We start from the raw sequence: 14,767 nt of genomic DNA, 5'->3' as shown, positions 1-14,767 counted from the left end.
AATGGTGGGTTTTTTAGATGTCATTCTTTGCTATTTAAAAACTTCTTTCCAAAGCTGTTTGTCTTTAATTAATGACTTATTCGTTAGAATTTTAACCTGAGACTGAAAAAGAGATGTTATGCAATTCAGATACTCCACAATGTAGGAACTCCTGTAAAACAGAACACAGGGATTATTTTATGCCTGAGAAACTGGCATATTTAGTGTGCTGGACAACTAGGTCTCAAAGGCCTCTCTCAGAATGGATTTTGAACACTGCCAGGGTAACTAGAGGTGTACCATTAAGATCACACAGAAGATCATTGACCACAGGGGTGAAGTGATCAATATCTTTATTGGTGTACAGTAAGTAAGCAAGTAATGGGGGATAGGGAATCTCTCTGAAATCAGAAAGTACGGATTGAAATATAAGAACACTGAAAGTCTGTTACCGGCATTGGCCTTCAAACTTGCAAGCAATGCTGACGGAAATCCAGCAGAGGGAAGCCTGCAATAAAATGACACATTGATGTCACTATGATTATCAATTGGGAGCAGCAAACAGAGTGATGCAAGGTGTGAGGAGGATTTAGATGTTTGGGGTAGGTCTGAGTGAGAGAGAGTCTTGCATACACATGAAATTACTACTTTAACCCTAAAAATCTTTCTTTTTTAAGAAACAGACTTGCTGTACGCAGCAAAAGTGTACCGAGATGATCGCCTCCGAAAGAAAGCAGACTCCTTGCCCATGGACAACTGCAAAGAACTAGAAAGGCTCACCAGTATCTATCGAGGAGGATGAACTAGAATTTTACCCGTGCAACCTTAAGTACGCTATTATATCTCTTGTCAAGTGAGAAGAGATTTAGTTTCATCCTGGAAGTTGAAAAGAGGGTGGATGTAAAACTCTACTGTGTAGCTGTTTCCAGAATCCTTATGATGAAATTTCATTTAATGGCTTCTTTACCTACTATGAAATATAGAACAAAGTCAGTTTACATTATTTTAATTGTTTAGATTTTACTTCAAAGGTTTCCATGAATTCTTTCAGCAGAGAGAGTAGCTCAGAAAGGATGCCACGCTTGTAGAGACTTAGTCATAGTGGTTCTCCTCTAACATATTTGTCATGTAAATATCTATGGAAAGAACACTTTGTGTATATACAAGTTAAATGACTTTCTATTTAAAATATCAGAAATTTAGCTCCATAAAACATTTTGTTTCACTGATGAAATAAATAGTATGACTACATCACTCCTTATTCAGATGTCAAGTGTGTGTAGTTTAAAAAAAAAATATTAAACACTTTATCTCTAACTTTATGTAAAATCTTCAGGCTTTACCAGCTTAGAGGAACTTGATATTTTTAAAATATAGTAGTGTATATTCCGAAATATATGTTGGGATAAATTTAATTTGGTGTAGAGTAGCAATTAGCTGTTGTTGTTTTTAAGAATTTCTGACCAATACTAAGAAAACCAAGAGCTTCACTAATCTCTTTTAAAAGTAAATATTTGTAAAGTGCTATGCAGAAGTTATGAACATTGCTTTTAGTACTTGGAGTACTTTACAGCAACTCTGCCCTTTGGCATTTCAGTTGTATATAAGTCCATAAGCATGTTGAACATGCATTCCCAGGTTCCTTATTTTTCACTGAAAAGGTAGAGGGAAAATCTGCAATAGTAATTAGTTTTAAAAAAAAACAAAACAATGTTTCCTCTGGGGAGATTCGCAGTTTCTCATTTCAAGCTAGTATCTTCAAACTGATTCCTATTCACTCAACACAAGTGGAATAGGAAAATCACTGCTCAAGTCAAGCGTTGTGCCTTTTAACACTTCTGACAATTAACTATTAAATGCTTAGCTGCCTTGTAACATTCTGCTGTGATCAGAGCCCCACAAATTTGATCAAGTACAGGAACAAGAGGAAGTCACAAGATATAAAGTTGTTTCAGTCCAGAATCTTGCTGGATGGACTTCCTGTAGGTGAGAAAACATACCATTTAACTATTAAATACAATAAAGTATCATTTAATTCCATGGACTGAACATGTAAATTATATGTATCCACACATGCTGTCACAAATTAAGGGGCATTCTGAAAAAGCTGGATACAGGGTGTGTGATGCCGATAGAAAGAAATGAGTAGGTGCTTTGAGTGTAGTAGGTGAAATTTCTACATCATTGTACTGTTTGTCAGTGCAACATAGCAAAATATTTTGTCTTTCATTTGTGAATGCTGGCTATTTGGTAATAAGGGCAGTCCATTGTTTTAGAGAATTTCTCTCTCTAAATTTATCAAATTGCGGGGAGGCAAATTCTGCTCTCTGGTTATAACAGTGTAGCTACTTAACTGAAGTCAGTGCCCTATTCAACTTCATTGGGCTTACTTTGGATTTACACTGGTGTACTTTGTGAGCATAATTAGTCCTTAGAGCCACATTAAATGCTGCTAATTTGAGTGGACCTTAAGCCTTTTGTGTTTACCTTTTCTAAAGTGTCTCACTGGAAGTGCCCAGTATTGTATATGGTGGTGTAACATGGAACAGGCTGGCTGGTGACGTACAAAGCTAATAGCCAAACCAAAACATTCTTCCTCTTTTGGAAGAGGTAATGTTCATAGTGGAAATCAAAGGTGAACTTCAAAGCGAAGAGCTGAAAACTGAAACGAAGCAGGGTTTCTGTGCTGAATGTCCCCACGAATCAGGTTTTGGGGCAAGGAGAGACGAATGATGTATCACATTCATCTATTTATTGTAGAAATCATCCAAATGTTTGCAGTTTGCCTTAGAAGTAAAGAAAGCGAGCAAATGTGGATTACCTAAATTCTAAAAGTATCCCGAAAGCATCATAAATATGCTAATTTGGAGGACATAACATCAAAGACCTTGTCAAATTCTCTAGATAGTCGTAATAGAAGAATTTTTTCAATGGTCTTGAGCAAATGCACTGGCCTCCTGCTTCATAGATATGCCTGTATGCTTGTGGGTGCCATTTTTTCAGTGAACACAAAGGGAAATGATTTCACAGTGTGTTTATAAAATATGGGGGCTGTGAAATCACAGTTAAGAAATATTTTTAATAAAGCTGCTTACAATAAACCTGTAGTTACTGCACAGTTAGAACTAGGCTGCTACATTCCATTGAATTATAAATTATTAGAAAAATAATTACCTTTCTAAGCATATTCCATTTAAAAAACATGTTTTGATTGGTTGAAAAAATGCTGCTTAACACTTGATAGATTAAGTATTTGCAGTCTCTCTTACTGAGACCAGGGTATGGGAACTGGGGAAGCATGGGTATTACTTCCTATTCCTGCCTACCTTAAAGGTGATCTGCAAGGATTCTTTTAAAGTTGGCCATATGTCCTGTTTTGCTTCTTTGTAATGTATTTTAAAAATAAAAGTCTGGGGTTTTTTACTTTTTTTAAAAAAAACTTAATATCAGGAATATCAAGTCTCCTTTTCCTTGGTTTTGCTGAAGGATCTTCTGGGTAGCTCAAAGTATGTTTCTTGTGAGCAAGATGTTAACTGAAGGGATAAATATCCTTTCTCAAAAATGTTAATTAGTCTTAAGTTAAATATTATCAAAAAAAAAAAAAAACAGAGTTTTAAGCAGCCTGACTTAAAAATCCCTGTACTTTTTAGCTGCTCGGATTTTACTCTGGACTCTTGTGAGTCAGTCACTTCACTAGTCCTCCAGTCACCATAGAGATTTCCAGCTTGCACAGAACCTGAATTTCTCAACTGAAAAACCAGCTGAGAAAAATCATTTAACAAAACAGATCCTTGTAGGCTAACTTGATATATAATAAAGAAGCAAAAACAAGCCCATTTATTTCCTTTGCAAAGGTGACCTTTAAAAAAAATCCCCACAACATAACATCTATGTTTTAGTCAGTGGAGAACCCTGATTTGTTACCAGTTTACAGTAATATATATTTTGCACATTTGGTAAACATTTCAGTAGAAGTTCTGTTTGTTTACCTAAAAACAAACTTAAAAGTGAATTTAGGACTTAAAAAAAAAAAGACTTATTTGTAAGATTACAAAAGACAAAGTTTATAGCCATTAAAATATAGTTAGCACTTTATTTTAAAGCAAGGATCTCAAACTCGGATCACCACGAGGGCCACATGAGGACTAGTACGTTGGCCCGAGGGCTGCATCACTGAAATCTTTTCATACAATGATACAAAAGTATAGTCAAAAATGAAAAAAATGAAGAGTAATACAGTATGCTATTAAAAGTCAATGTAGTAACTTTTTAAAAACTGTAATGTGAAGAGGGGTTTTAATAAAATATAAACACCTGTAACTATTCCTTATGTGGTCAGTAACGCTGAGGATGATCTACACTAACAGTCTATCAACACAGCTGTAATTGCAGGAACTTTTTAAAGTAACTATACATACGTAATATGTTGCCACTTTTAACAAACATTCTTCCCAACTACTTACAGCAAAGAATCTCACATGCTGAACTTCATACCTCAGACTCCTCATTTAGTCCATGAGGCCCTGCCCCTGCCCTGCCTCTTCCCACCCCTTCACTGACCCCATTCCAACACCTTCCTCAAAGTCCCCGCCCCAACTCCGCCTCCTCTCTGCCCCTATTCCAACCCCTTCCCCAAATCCCTGCCCCAGTCCTGCCTCTTCTCCACCTCCTCCCCTGAGCGTGCCATATCCCTGCTCTTCCCCCGTCCCTCTTGGAAAGTCCTAAGTGCTGCCAAACAGCTGTTTGGCAGCGGGAAGTGCTGTGAAGTAGGCGGAGGAGCAGGGAGGAGGGGATCCTGGGAGTTTGGCTGCCAGTGGAGTTGGCGCCTATGATGGGCTGCAGGAAATAATTCCACTGGCTCTGTGTTTGAGACCCCTGTTTTAAAGGATCAGAGTCAATTTAAAAACTTCCCTCTGGAAATCTTTGACCTATTGTTACAAGTAACAAGTAAGAGTGCTATTATGATGAAGGGGCAAAACAATATCTATTTTTCAAGTTTGTTTATTTTGTAGTAGTTTCACTGACTGACTCACTATTACAGGGGAATCAGTGTCCTCTGTGTGGGTCTTTCACATAGGAACAAGTAGAGGAATACACAGGAAAATGCAATAGTAAAACAAAAAACTGACGGGAACTCAAAGGTAGGCGTCATTACCTGAAACTTTCACTCTTTTTATTTAATTCACCAAAGTGATCATATGAATGGTCATACTGGATCAGACCAAAGGCCCATCTAGCCCAATATCCTGTCTTCCAACAGTGGCCAATGCCAGGTACCCCAGAGAGAATGAACAGAACAGGTAATCCATCAAGTGATCCATCCCATCGCCCATTCCTAGCTTATGCAAACAAAGGCTAGGGACACAATCCCTGCCCTCCTGGCTAATGGCCATTGATGGACCTATCTTCCATGAACTTATCTAGTTCTTTTTTGAACCCTGTTGTAGTCTTGGCCTTCACACCATCCTCTGGCAAGGAGTTCCACAGGTTGAGTACGTTGTGTGAAGAAATACGTCCCTTTGTTTGTTTTAAATCTGCTGCCTATTTAATTTCATTGGGTGACCTTTAGTTCTTGTGTAATGAGGAGAAGTAAATAACACTTCCTTATTTACTTTCTCCACACCTGTCCTGATTTTATAGAGCTCTATCATATCCAATTAGTCATCTCTTTTCCAAGCTGAAAAGTCCCAGTCTTATTAATCTTTCCTCTTATGGAAGCTATTCCACACCCCTAATCATTTTTGTTGCCCTTTTATGTACCTTTTCTAATTCGAATATATCTTTCTTGAGATGGGGCGATCAGATCTGCATACAGTAATCAAGATGTGGGCATAACAGGGATTTATATAGAGGCAACATGATACTTTGTCTTCTTTTCTGTGCCTTTCCTAATGATGCCCAACATTCTGTTCACTTTTTTGACTGCCGCTGCACATTGAGGGGATGTTTTCAGAGAGCTATCCACAATGACTCAAAGATCTCTTTTTTGAGTGGTAACAGCTAACTTAGACCCCCATCATTTTATATGTTGGGATTACATTTTCTAATGTGCATTGCTTTGCATTTATCAACATTGAATTTCATCTGCCATGTTGTTGCCCAATCACCCAGTTTTGTGAGATGCCTTTGTAACACTTGTAACTCTTTGGAATTAACCATCTTGAGTAGTTTTGTATCATCTGCAAATTTTGCCACCTCACTGTTTACCCCTTTTTCCGGATCATTTATTAACATGTTGAATAGGACTGATCCCAGTACAGACCCCTGGGGGACACCACTATTTACCTCTCTCCATTCTGGAAACTGACCATGTATTCCTACCCTTTGTTTTCTTTCTTTTAACCAGTTACCAATCCATGAGAGGACCTTCCCTCTTATCCCATGACAGTTTACATTGCTTAAGAGCCTGCATTGCAACCTTCTCAGTTTCTTTTCCAAAGGGAACAAACATCACATTCCATAGATATATTGTAGGTGTGATCAAAATCTTTCATTATTTAAACCTCCTGTTTTCCTGTCCTTTGTAGTACTTGTGGTGTCACTCTAGCAGAAACCAGAAAATGTGGAGCTCAGATTTCTCAGGACCTTGGAAGAAATTTTGCTGAAGATGTAGTGCTTAATAACAATTGTACATAGCCAAATACTTTTCCCCCTCTTGGTGAAGCTGCTTTCTTTGAAATCCGTGGCAAAATTCCATTTCATTGAACTCAATGGCAAACGTCATTTATTAAATACAATACAGTATAATTTAATTCCATGGACGGAGTATGTATGTTCCATCTATCAACACATGCTGACCAATTACGGGACTTCCTGAAGCTGTGGGATACAGGGTACATGATGCCTGTAGAAAGAGTGAGAGAGTGTTTGAGTTAGTGGGTGACAGTGACTCAGTTGCTCTTTGGGGACTTCAGTGGGGCTCATTGTGGGGGGGACCAAAAGTGGAATTAGCCATTTGCAGTATCAGACCCATACACCTTAACAAAGCCATTCATTTTACTTTAAATCATTCTTGGTGTACAGTAAGGAACAGTTTAATCTTAAACCTCTGTTCACGGTTTTCCCCCATGTAGCCATTTTAATTATACCAGAAGCTCCCATGATCTGTTAATGAGGCAGCTGAAGATTTTACAGGGATCTTATTTCACTGGGAATCTCTTTAGAAGTTACCTTAGTCCACCAAATCCATTATTTTATCCTATGTTCCTATGATTATTTTTGGTAGGAGATGGTGGGCCCTCAACTTTCATTAAAATGAATTGCCTTTTTCATATTCTGCAAGAATGATTTGTATGTCTTTATGCCTGAACTGGTGGTTTGTTTGTTTTTAACACAAGGCCAAATATTCAAAAGTACTCCGAATTTGTTGTGGAGCTGGATTTTTCGAAAGAGCTTAGCTTCTATTTAGGCACTTAAAGCAGTCAGATTTTCAAAAGTTCCCAACACCCAGCAGTTCCTGTTTAGTACAATAACAGCTGTTGGATGCTGAGCGCCTTTGAAAATCTGCTCCTATGGTCTTGGGGGAGAGGGTTGAGATTGTTCTTCTTTACAACCATCTGAACAAGCGAAATACTGAATATTCACAACCGCTATTTGTACTTATAAAAATACAGGCAAACTTGCATTATGTGACAACTTCATTTCCCTTTTTGAATATGGTATGTAATACTTATATAGTATCATGCAGATCCATAGTCATATGATGCATGCACATGCAAATACTAATATATGCATACACCTATATATCTATAAAACTGCATTTACTGGAAATGGGCCTCAATGGGGAGGGGCAAGTAAGTCATGAACTATCTTGATAAGGTCTCTGAGCATTTCAGTCTTTCACCTTCTGCTGTTAACTTTGAGAGTAACGTTGTTGGCATTGTTAAAAAAAATTTTTTTTGAAACCATTTGCTTTTTGGGTATTAACCATCATAGCAGAAACATTTATAATCTTATGAAAATGGATAAACTTCCCACAATGCTTGATTATTGTTAATTGACAAATTTTCAATTTTGATCTTTCGGAATCTTCACCTTTTCCCTAACTGAGTCAGCCTACCACTTGAACTGTGTGGATTGTAATCCACTGACTAACCACGTAGTAAGTTTAGGTTCGTCATCATGAACCAACACAAGATTCCCTTTCGTCCATTAAATCTGCATGGAGATGCGTTTTTTTCCTCCACATAGTGGGATAGAGGAATGAATGAACACAGTGATCAGACTGTCCAGTTTTGGGCACTTAACAGAATAGATGGCTGCCTCTATATTTCTAATCCCATCAGTTTAGCTGAAGAAAGGGGTAGGGAGGGGGTGCGAACTGATAGGAGAAACTTGGAAAAGGAAAAAGAAACCCATCCTTTTAACTTTCATGCAGATCTAGTCTGTGTTTTAGGGGAAATAGGTAGAATGAGGCCTCTTGGTATAATCTTTTAGATGACTTTGTAATCTTGAAGGAAAGCTTCAGGTTTCAAGCTCCTTTTTCAGTTTGGTTACTCACTATTAAAGATACGAATTTTTTCCAATATGTTTAAATAATTTCCTTTTTAAGCATGTTGAACAGAAACATAAATATTCCTTATATTAAGGGTTATGTGAAATGTAGTTTTTAAAGCTTCTTTGCATGTATAATTTCCCTGACAAGTACATGATTCCTTTTCACTCAGTACCAAGGTTTGCTGGTCTTGGGACCACTAGACTTGTGAATCTTGTGTGTGCATGTGTTTAGAGGTGTATATATTTCTTTTCCAGCTAATACCTCAAACTTGTGATAGTTTAATATTGTGCCACTGTAAGTTTGCACAGAGCAGAGCTTCCATTAGGAATTAAAATTATCCATCCAATTTTGAGAGTTCTGGTGTCACTGATCTTTAAATGCTTTTTTTCCCTGCCACCTCCACCCCCTCAGTATGTGGGTAAGAATTCCCATTACAGCAAGGGTGGGCAAACTTTTTGGCCCAAGGACCACATCTGGGTATGGAAATTGTATGGCAGACCATGAATGCTCATGAAATTGGGGGTGGAGTGCAGGAGGGGGTGAGGGCTCCGGCTGGGGATGCAGGCCAGAAATGAGGAGTTCAGGGTGTGGGATTGGGCTCCGGGCTGGGGTAGGGCGTTGGAGTGTAGGGGTGTGTGTGTGAGGGCTCCGGCTGGGAGTGCAGGCTCTGGGGTGAGGCTAGGGATGAGGGGTTGGGGGTGCAGGAGGGTGCTCCAGGCTGGGGTTCAGAGGGCGGGAGGGGGATCAGGTGCTGAGTGGTACTTACCTCAAGCAGCTACCAAAAGCAGTGGCATGTCCCCACTCCAGCTCCTATTCGGAAGCGCTGCCAGGTGGCTCTGCATGCTGCCCTTTCCACAGGCACCACCCCTGCAGCTCCCATTGGCTGTGGTTCTTGGCCAATGGGAGCTGCGGGGGCAGTATGTGGAGCCTCTTGGCTGCCCCTACACGGTAGGAGCCAGAGCGGGGACATGCCACTGCTTCTGGGAGGTGCGCGGAGCGAGACAAGCCCCAGACTCCGCTCCCTGGCGGGAGCGTGAGAGCCAGATTAAAACGTCTGGAGGTCCGGCTGCGGCCCCTGGGCTGTATTTTGTCCACCCTGCATTACAGGGTCCATTTTTAGAAAATTATACCCTTTTGCTCTGCTCAGCAATCTGAAATCTGACAAGGTAAAAAGCATTTCTCAATGTGAATAAACTGAAATGTGGTTGGAAATGGCTTACATTTGAAATAACATTTCTGAACTTGCTGCTGGTATTGGCTGTTTTCCTCAGTTGTGACTGATATTTTACAAGTGTATGTTGGAGAATATAAAGTCCCTCACCTGCTTTAAAAATCTGAAGGAATTCTAAATGCTTGTTCTTCAGACTTTTAAAAAAACAGTGCGCGAGAGGTTATACAGTCTTTGCAAGTCATGTTCAAGACACCTAATAAATTTAATGGAAGGCTTGCAAAAGAAATCCGGTGAAATGAAGGTAGTATCTTAACAAAGAAGATCTTATTTTATTTTGTCTAATTTGAAAGCATTTTCAAGATTTAAAGGTTAAGTTTTAAAAAAAGACTTGTCTGATTTATAATATCTAATGTAATATTAGACATATCAAAATAAAATTTATTTTCAGTGTGAAAATGTGCAAAAATCTTACTTTTTTTTACATGTTAAAGAAAACCCCAGGTTGACTAGTCATTCTAGTTCTGTTTTAAATTCAGTGGCTTGCATTTAAAAGGAACAGCTATTTCATTGTATGCTCAGCTCATGTAGATACTGAGAACTAAGACTAGGAACATACTTTATCTTATAAAATCAGTTATTCCTTTTTAAGGCAAAGTGTTCTAGCTACTAAAATGTTGTCTAATCTTAAATTATTCTTAAATATTTTGAAAATACTGCTGAATTGTTTTATAAATTGACTTTTCGACACAGCCATTAATTACCAAAAAAAAGACTGCCTTCTTGCAGTAAACTATTTTTCATTTCCGCTGGGAAAAACTACTACTAATCATAAACAATATTCTGGCGCAACAAACTCCCTTTAACAAATGATTTAGAAGGTGAAAGTAGCAATATCCTACAGTCTATTAGTCTGTGGTTATTTTAAATGTAGTTGAGACATTGGGTGACAGTGATACATACAAACATTAAGAGCTCTGGACTTTGGCAGACCTGAAACAGGTTCTGTGATTTATATCTGCAACCCTAAGCTACTCACTTAAAGTGAAATCCATGCCCCACACTGCAGTCATTGGCAAAACCCCTATTGATTTTAATGGGGCCAAGATTACACCGTTAATCCTGCTCACAATTCTTTGGGTTTATGTATTTGTTACACATGTATCTGAAATCTTATGTCCATTTTTAATATTAATCTACTATGGTTATATACATATGATGACTTTTTAAGGAACAAAATTCCTCTTCAAATTGAAAAGAAATTGAGTAGCAGAATTACAGGACATACACACACCTCTGGGTGTGAAGGTGGGAATCTGCCTCATCCCTTACAATGTATTAAAGCCAGGTGGAGATCTAATATAATTGTAGGTCTACAGCTTATATAATTAGATGGCACATAAACTGCCTTATATAAAAAATGAGTAAACTGCAGTGTTAAAGGAAATAAGCTAGTCAGAAAAGTGGTGTAAAACTAAAATTCTTCATTTTGGGGGAGATTTTTTCAAAAGATGACTAGACATTTCATTCCTGGGAAGGAGCATATAAACAGCAAAAGTCTAAACTTGTCAAAATTGGCATACTTGAACACACACCCCATTTGGATAATCTGCCTTCTAGAACTAAAAGAAGAAAATTATTTTTAAATCTTGGAGAGAAATTCCTAAAATGATACTAAATGTCCACTCTTGTCCTGTTTAATTATATAAAAATCATCAAGTACAGCATTTAACTTCACTCTAATCACTGTTTTTAAAAATACAGCAATGTGACTTACTAGAACAAATGCTGCTGACCTCCTCTACATATACATAATGGCAAACACAGCAGGTGAGCCTCTGTCACTAATTTTTACTGAACTATATAATATCTTTAAAAAACTGCAACTTAGTTGCTCAGTTCCACTGCAGGTGGAAACCCCTCCAACAGGAAAAATGGATAAGACATTTGAAAATTGCCCTTTGAATGGCAACTGGCCTGTCACATCCTTCTGTTAGAGAATGTGAACATGATTTGGGATTGCCAGTTATTTTGCTGTTAAAGCTCTATTTTTTTCATGTTAGATATAAAATTTAGCATAGGTGACAGATTCGCATATAGTGTAATTCTAGCTGCATTCCAACATAAAAGCTTAAACAATTCATTCTCTTTGTTCTTTATCTCTTTTGTTCCTGAATTGATCGGTATCTCCCCTCAAGCGTCACCCATTTGCTAGGCACCACTAAATATGTGTATTTGGCAGAATGTTCTTCCCTCTTTAGAATTTATTATGAGAAGAGATTGCCAAGATTTATCCCTAGTTAAACTGAATAGTTGTTGATACAAACCCTTCTTAATGGTTAAGACAACTCTTTGCATTATAAGAAAAGGAGGACTTGTGGCACCTTAGAGACGAACAAATTTATTTGAGCATAAGCTTTCGTGAGCTACAGCTCACTTCATCAGATGCACATGCACATGCATCCGATGAAGTGAGCTGTAGCTCACGAAAGCTTATGCTCAAATAAATTTGTTCATCTTTAAGGTGCTACACGTCCTCCTTTTCTTTTTGCGAATACAGACTAACACGGCTGCTACTCTGAAACCTTTGCATTATAGTGTGTGAACACATGATTTACATTGATGTAACACCTTTCACCCAGAAGGTCCCAAAGTATTTACAAAATATGTTATACGTTGGGCAAGTGAGATCACTTTGCCAATCTGTAACAAGATAATTCTCACATCAAATTTTGGAACTGTTCAACAGCGTACAGCAACAGTATACCATAATTTAGGACATGAAGTGACGATTATGTCACATGAAACCACTAGTGAAATTATAGCTGGGGTGCACATAACATGAATTAGGCCAGGAATACAGGGTAATGCCCTCAACTCTTAAGAAACATACATGACCTTAAATAAGTAGCAGGACTTCCGTTTTGCATTTCTTGCACAAGCCAGGATCTTCAGCAGCACATTTCCATCTTTCTGGGAAGAGAGTGACCTGCCATGTTACCACACCATTTTATGCAGCATCCTTTTCCTTCGAGGCCATTTGAGCACTGATTCAGCCCAACTATCTAGATTTATGAGAGCTGATCTGCTGGGTAGGATGTGCTTGTTCTTCTTAAGTCATTCTAACATGTATGGTGTAAATATACATAATTTATCCTGTATAACAATTAATTATGCGGAACATCATTTGCATAGATGCACAGGACTGCACCTCTGATTCATCCAGATCTTCAGCGTGCTGAGAGGAGATCCCCTTCCATTTCCACTGGCTGGTGTCTCAACTGTAAACCAGCTACCTAACTCTCAAAAGTCAGAAACCTTGGAAGAGCTGGGCTGCCCTAGCAGGAATGAAGGCAAACCACCTGCAAAGGAGGGGATTATTATATTTTTAAGATGACCTGTCATCACTTTACTCCACAGCTGAAAGGAACTTCAGAGGAAATGCAAATAATCTCTGAACTACCTTAGTCCCTGAAATGTCAAATGCTCTGAGATTCCACCTTGCAAACTACTGCATCTGCTATCATGTTACATCTTCCTATTATTACACTGTTGTTTGCAGCGGCGTGGTAGCCCTAACGGCCCCAAGATACCAGAGGGACGAGGTGGGTGGAATATGCTGGTCTCTTCCACCAACCGCCGTTGGTGCAATAAAAGGTATTACCTCACCCAGCTTGTCTCCCTATTATTACAAACGGAAGTAACTGCTCCATCAGGCCGGTGTCACTAGGAGAAGGGCTGCCCCTGAACTGCATCGTGCATTAGGGTCTTTAATTGTGTGTGTGTGTTTCAGGGCTACTAAGCGTTACAAGGGGTGGTGGGGTGCGCACTGAACCCCCCCCCCCGAACAATGGGGTGAGGGCAGGCGGCTCACAGAGCCCCCTCGCCGCCCAGCACCCCGCCTCTGTGCCCGCGGGCAGGCGCCCCGAGAGCACCAGCTCCACAACAGGGCGCGCGGCCCCGGGCGCGACCGCGAGCCCCTCCTCTCCCCGCGGGCTCCCGACGCCCAGCGCCGTCACGTGACCTCACATTTGCTTTGGGGCCGAAGGAGGCAGAGACGCCGCCGTGGCTTCGCCCTTCGCTTGTCCCCTCCCGCTTCCAGTAGCGCAGCCCTTTCGCGGCGCTCACTGAGCAGGCGCAGACGGGTGGGCATGCTCATGAGCTGGCAGCGAGACAGATCTGACGCTACACCGGAAGTGAGGACGGGGCGGGGGAGGCGGCAGCGATCGTTTCTTGGGTGGGGAGTCATGTGATCGAGGGTGGCAGGGGAAGCGGCTGCTGTCAGCTGGGGTGTTTCTGTGAGGAATTCCGGCAGAAGCGGGCGGCCTGTTGGACCCTGGGGTAAGGGAAGGGGGCGGGGGGAGTTCGGCTTTCGGGGGAGGGTGGACTCCCCCTCCCCCGCCCCCCCAAGCAGAGGTTGTGTGTTGTGGTAATTGTTATTATAGGGCCTACTATATTAACAACCCCCCACCCCGTGCTGCGGGGAGTGGAGCGGGAGGGGTCCTGCGACCGGCCTCCTCTCCGGCCCCGAACCCTCCGCCCGGGGGCTGGGGGACTCGGAGCTCCGCAAGCCCCAGCGCCTTGGCAGGGCTGATGGGACCGTTTGGGGGGGTGCTGAGAGCCACAGAACCAGGCTGTGACCCCTGGGCAGGATGGAAACCGCTACAAGTCCGGGGGGGCGGCCGCGCCCCGAGTTCCAGCTCCCACCCGCCTGGGGCCAGGGAGCAGCCGAGCCTGTCCTCGGCCGCCCCGTGCACAGCTGCGGGAGCCCTGTGGCCTGTCAGGTGCCAGGGCACATCCCAAGGACGGGCCGGGGTTCTCGGCTGACCTGCCTTAGGAGCAGGTGCAATCTGCTCCCCTGCCGGCTGGCTTCCCTCCTGGAGTCAGGGAAAGGCGGGATTTGAGCGACACCCTCCACCCCTGCAGCAGCAAGGGAGCTTAGACCAGCCGGGACAGGTGTTTGTCCAGCCTGTTCTGAAAACCTGCCTCCCTTGGAAAGCTGGCCCAGTTCTCAGCTATCCTGATCGCTGGGACCTTAGAGACTAACCAATTTATTTGAGCATGAGCTTTCGTGAGCTACAGCTCACTTCATCGGATGCATACCGTGGAAACTGCAGCAGACT

At 41.1% G+C, this 14,767-nt stretch overlaps 2 protein-coding genes across 7 annotated transcripts in view; both read left to right on the top strand.

Moving 5' to 3' along the window:
• DNAJB14 (DnaJ heat shock protein family (Hsp40) member B14) overlaps positions 1 to 8,822 on the top strand; it is a 37,669-nt gene extending 28,847 nt beyond the window's left edge. For all 3 annotated transcript variants that reach the window (XM_073340781.1, XM_073340779.1, XM_073340780.1), the window contains one exon: positions 657 to 8,822. In XM_073340781.1, coding sequence (XP_073196882.1) covers positions 657 to 781 — 125 coding nt within the window. In that variant the 3' untranslated portion in view covers positions 782 to 8,822. The remainder of the gene's footprint in view (positions 1 to 656) is intronic.
• A 4,994-nt stretch (positions 8,823 to 13,816) lies between these two features.
• The window catches only part of LAMTOR3 (late endosomal/lysosomal adaptor, MAPK and MTOR activator 3), a 62,753-nt gene continuing 61,802 nt past the window's right edge, over positions 13,817 to 14,767 (top strand). For 3 of the 4 annotated variants that reach the window (XM_073340789.1, XM_073340788.1, XM_073340785.1), the window contains exon 1: positions 13,878 to 13,985. The gene's annotated coding sequence lies outside the window, so the exon portion shown is untranslated. Of the gene's footprint in view, positions 13,841 to 13,877; positions 13,986 to 14,767 lie in introns of those variants that run through there. The other variant, XM_073340787.1, reaches the window with a different exon arrangement.

This window comes from Lepidochelys kempii, chromosome 4, assembly GCF_965140265.1.
Source record: "Lepidochelys kempii isolate rLepKem1 chromosome 4, rLepKem1.hap2, whole genome shotgun sequence".
Lineage (NCBI taxonomy): Eukaryota > Metazoa > Chordata > Testudines > Cheloniidae > Lepidochelys > Lepidochelys kempii.
This window is presented reverse-complemented; position numbering and strand designations above follow the sequence as displayed.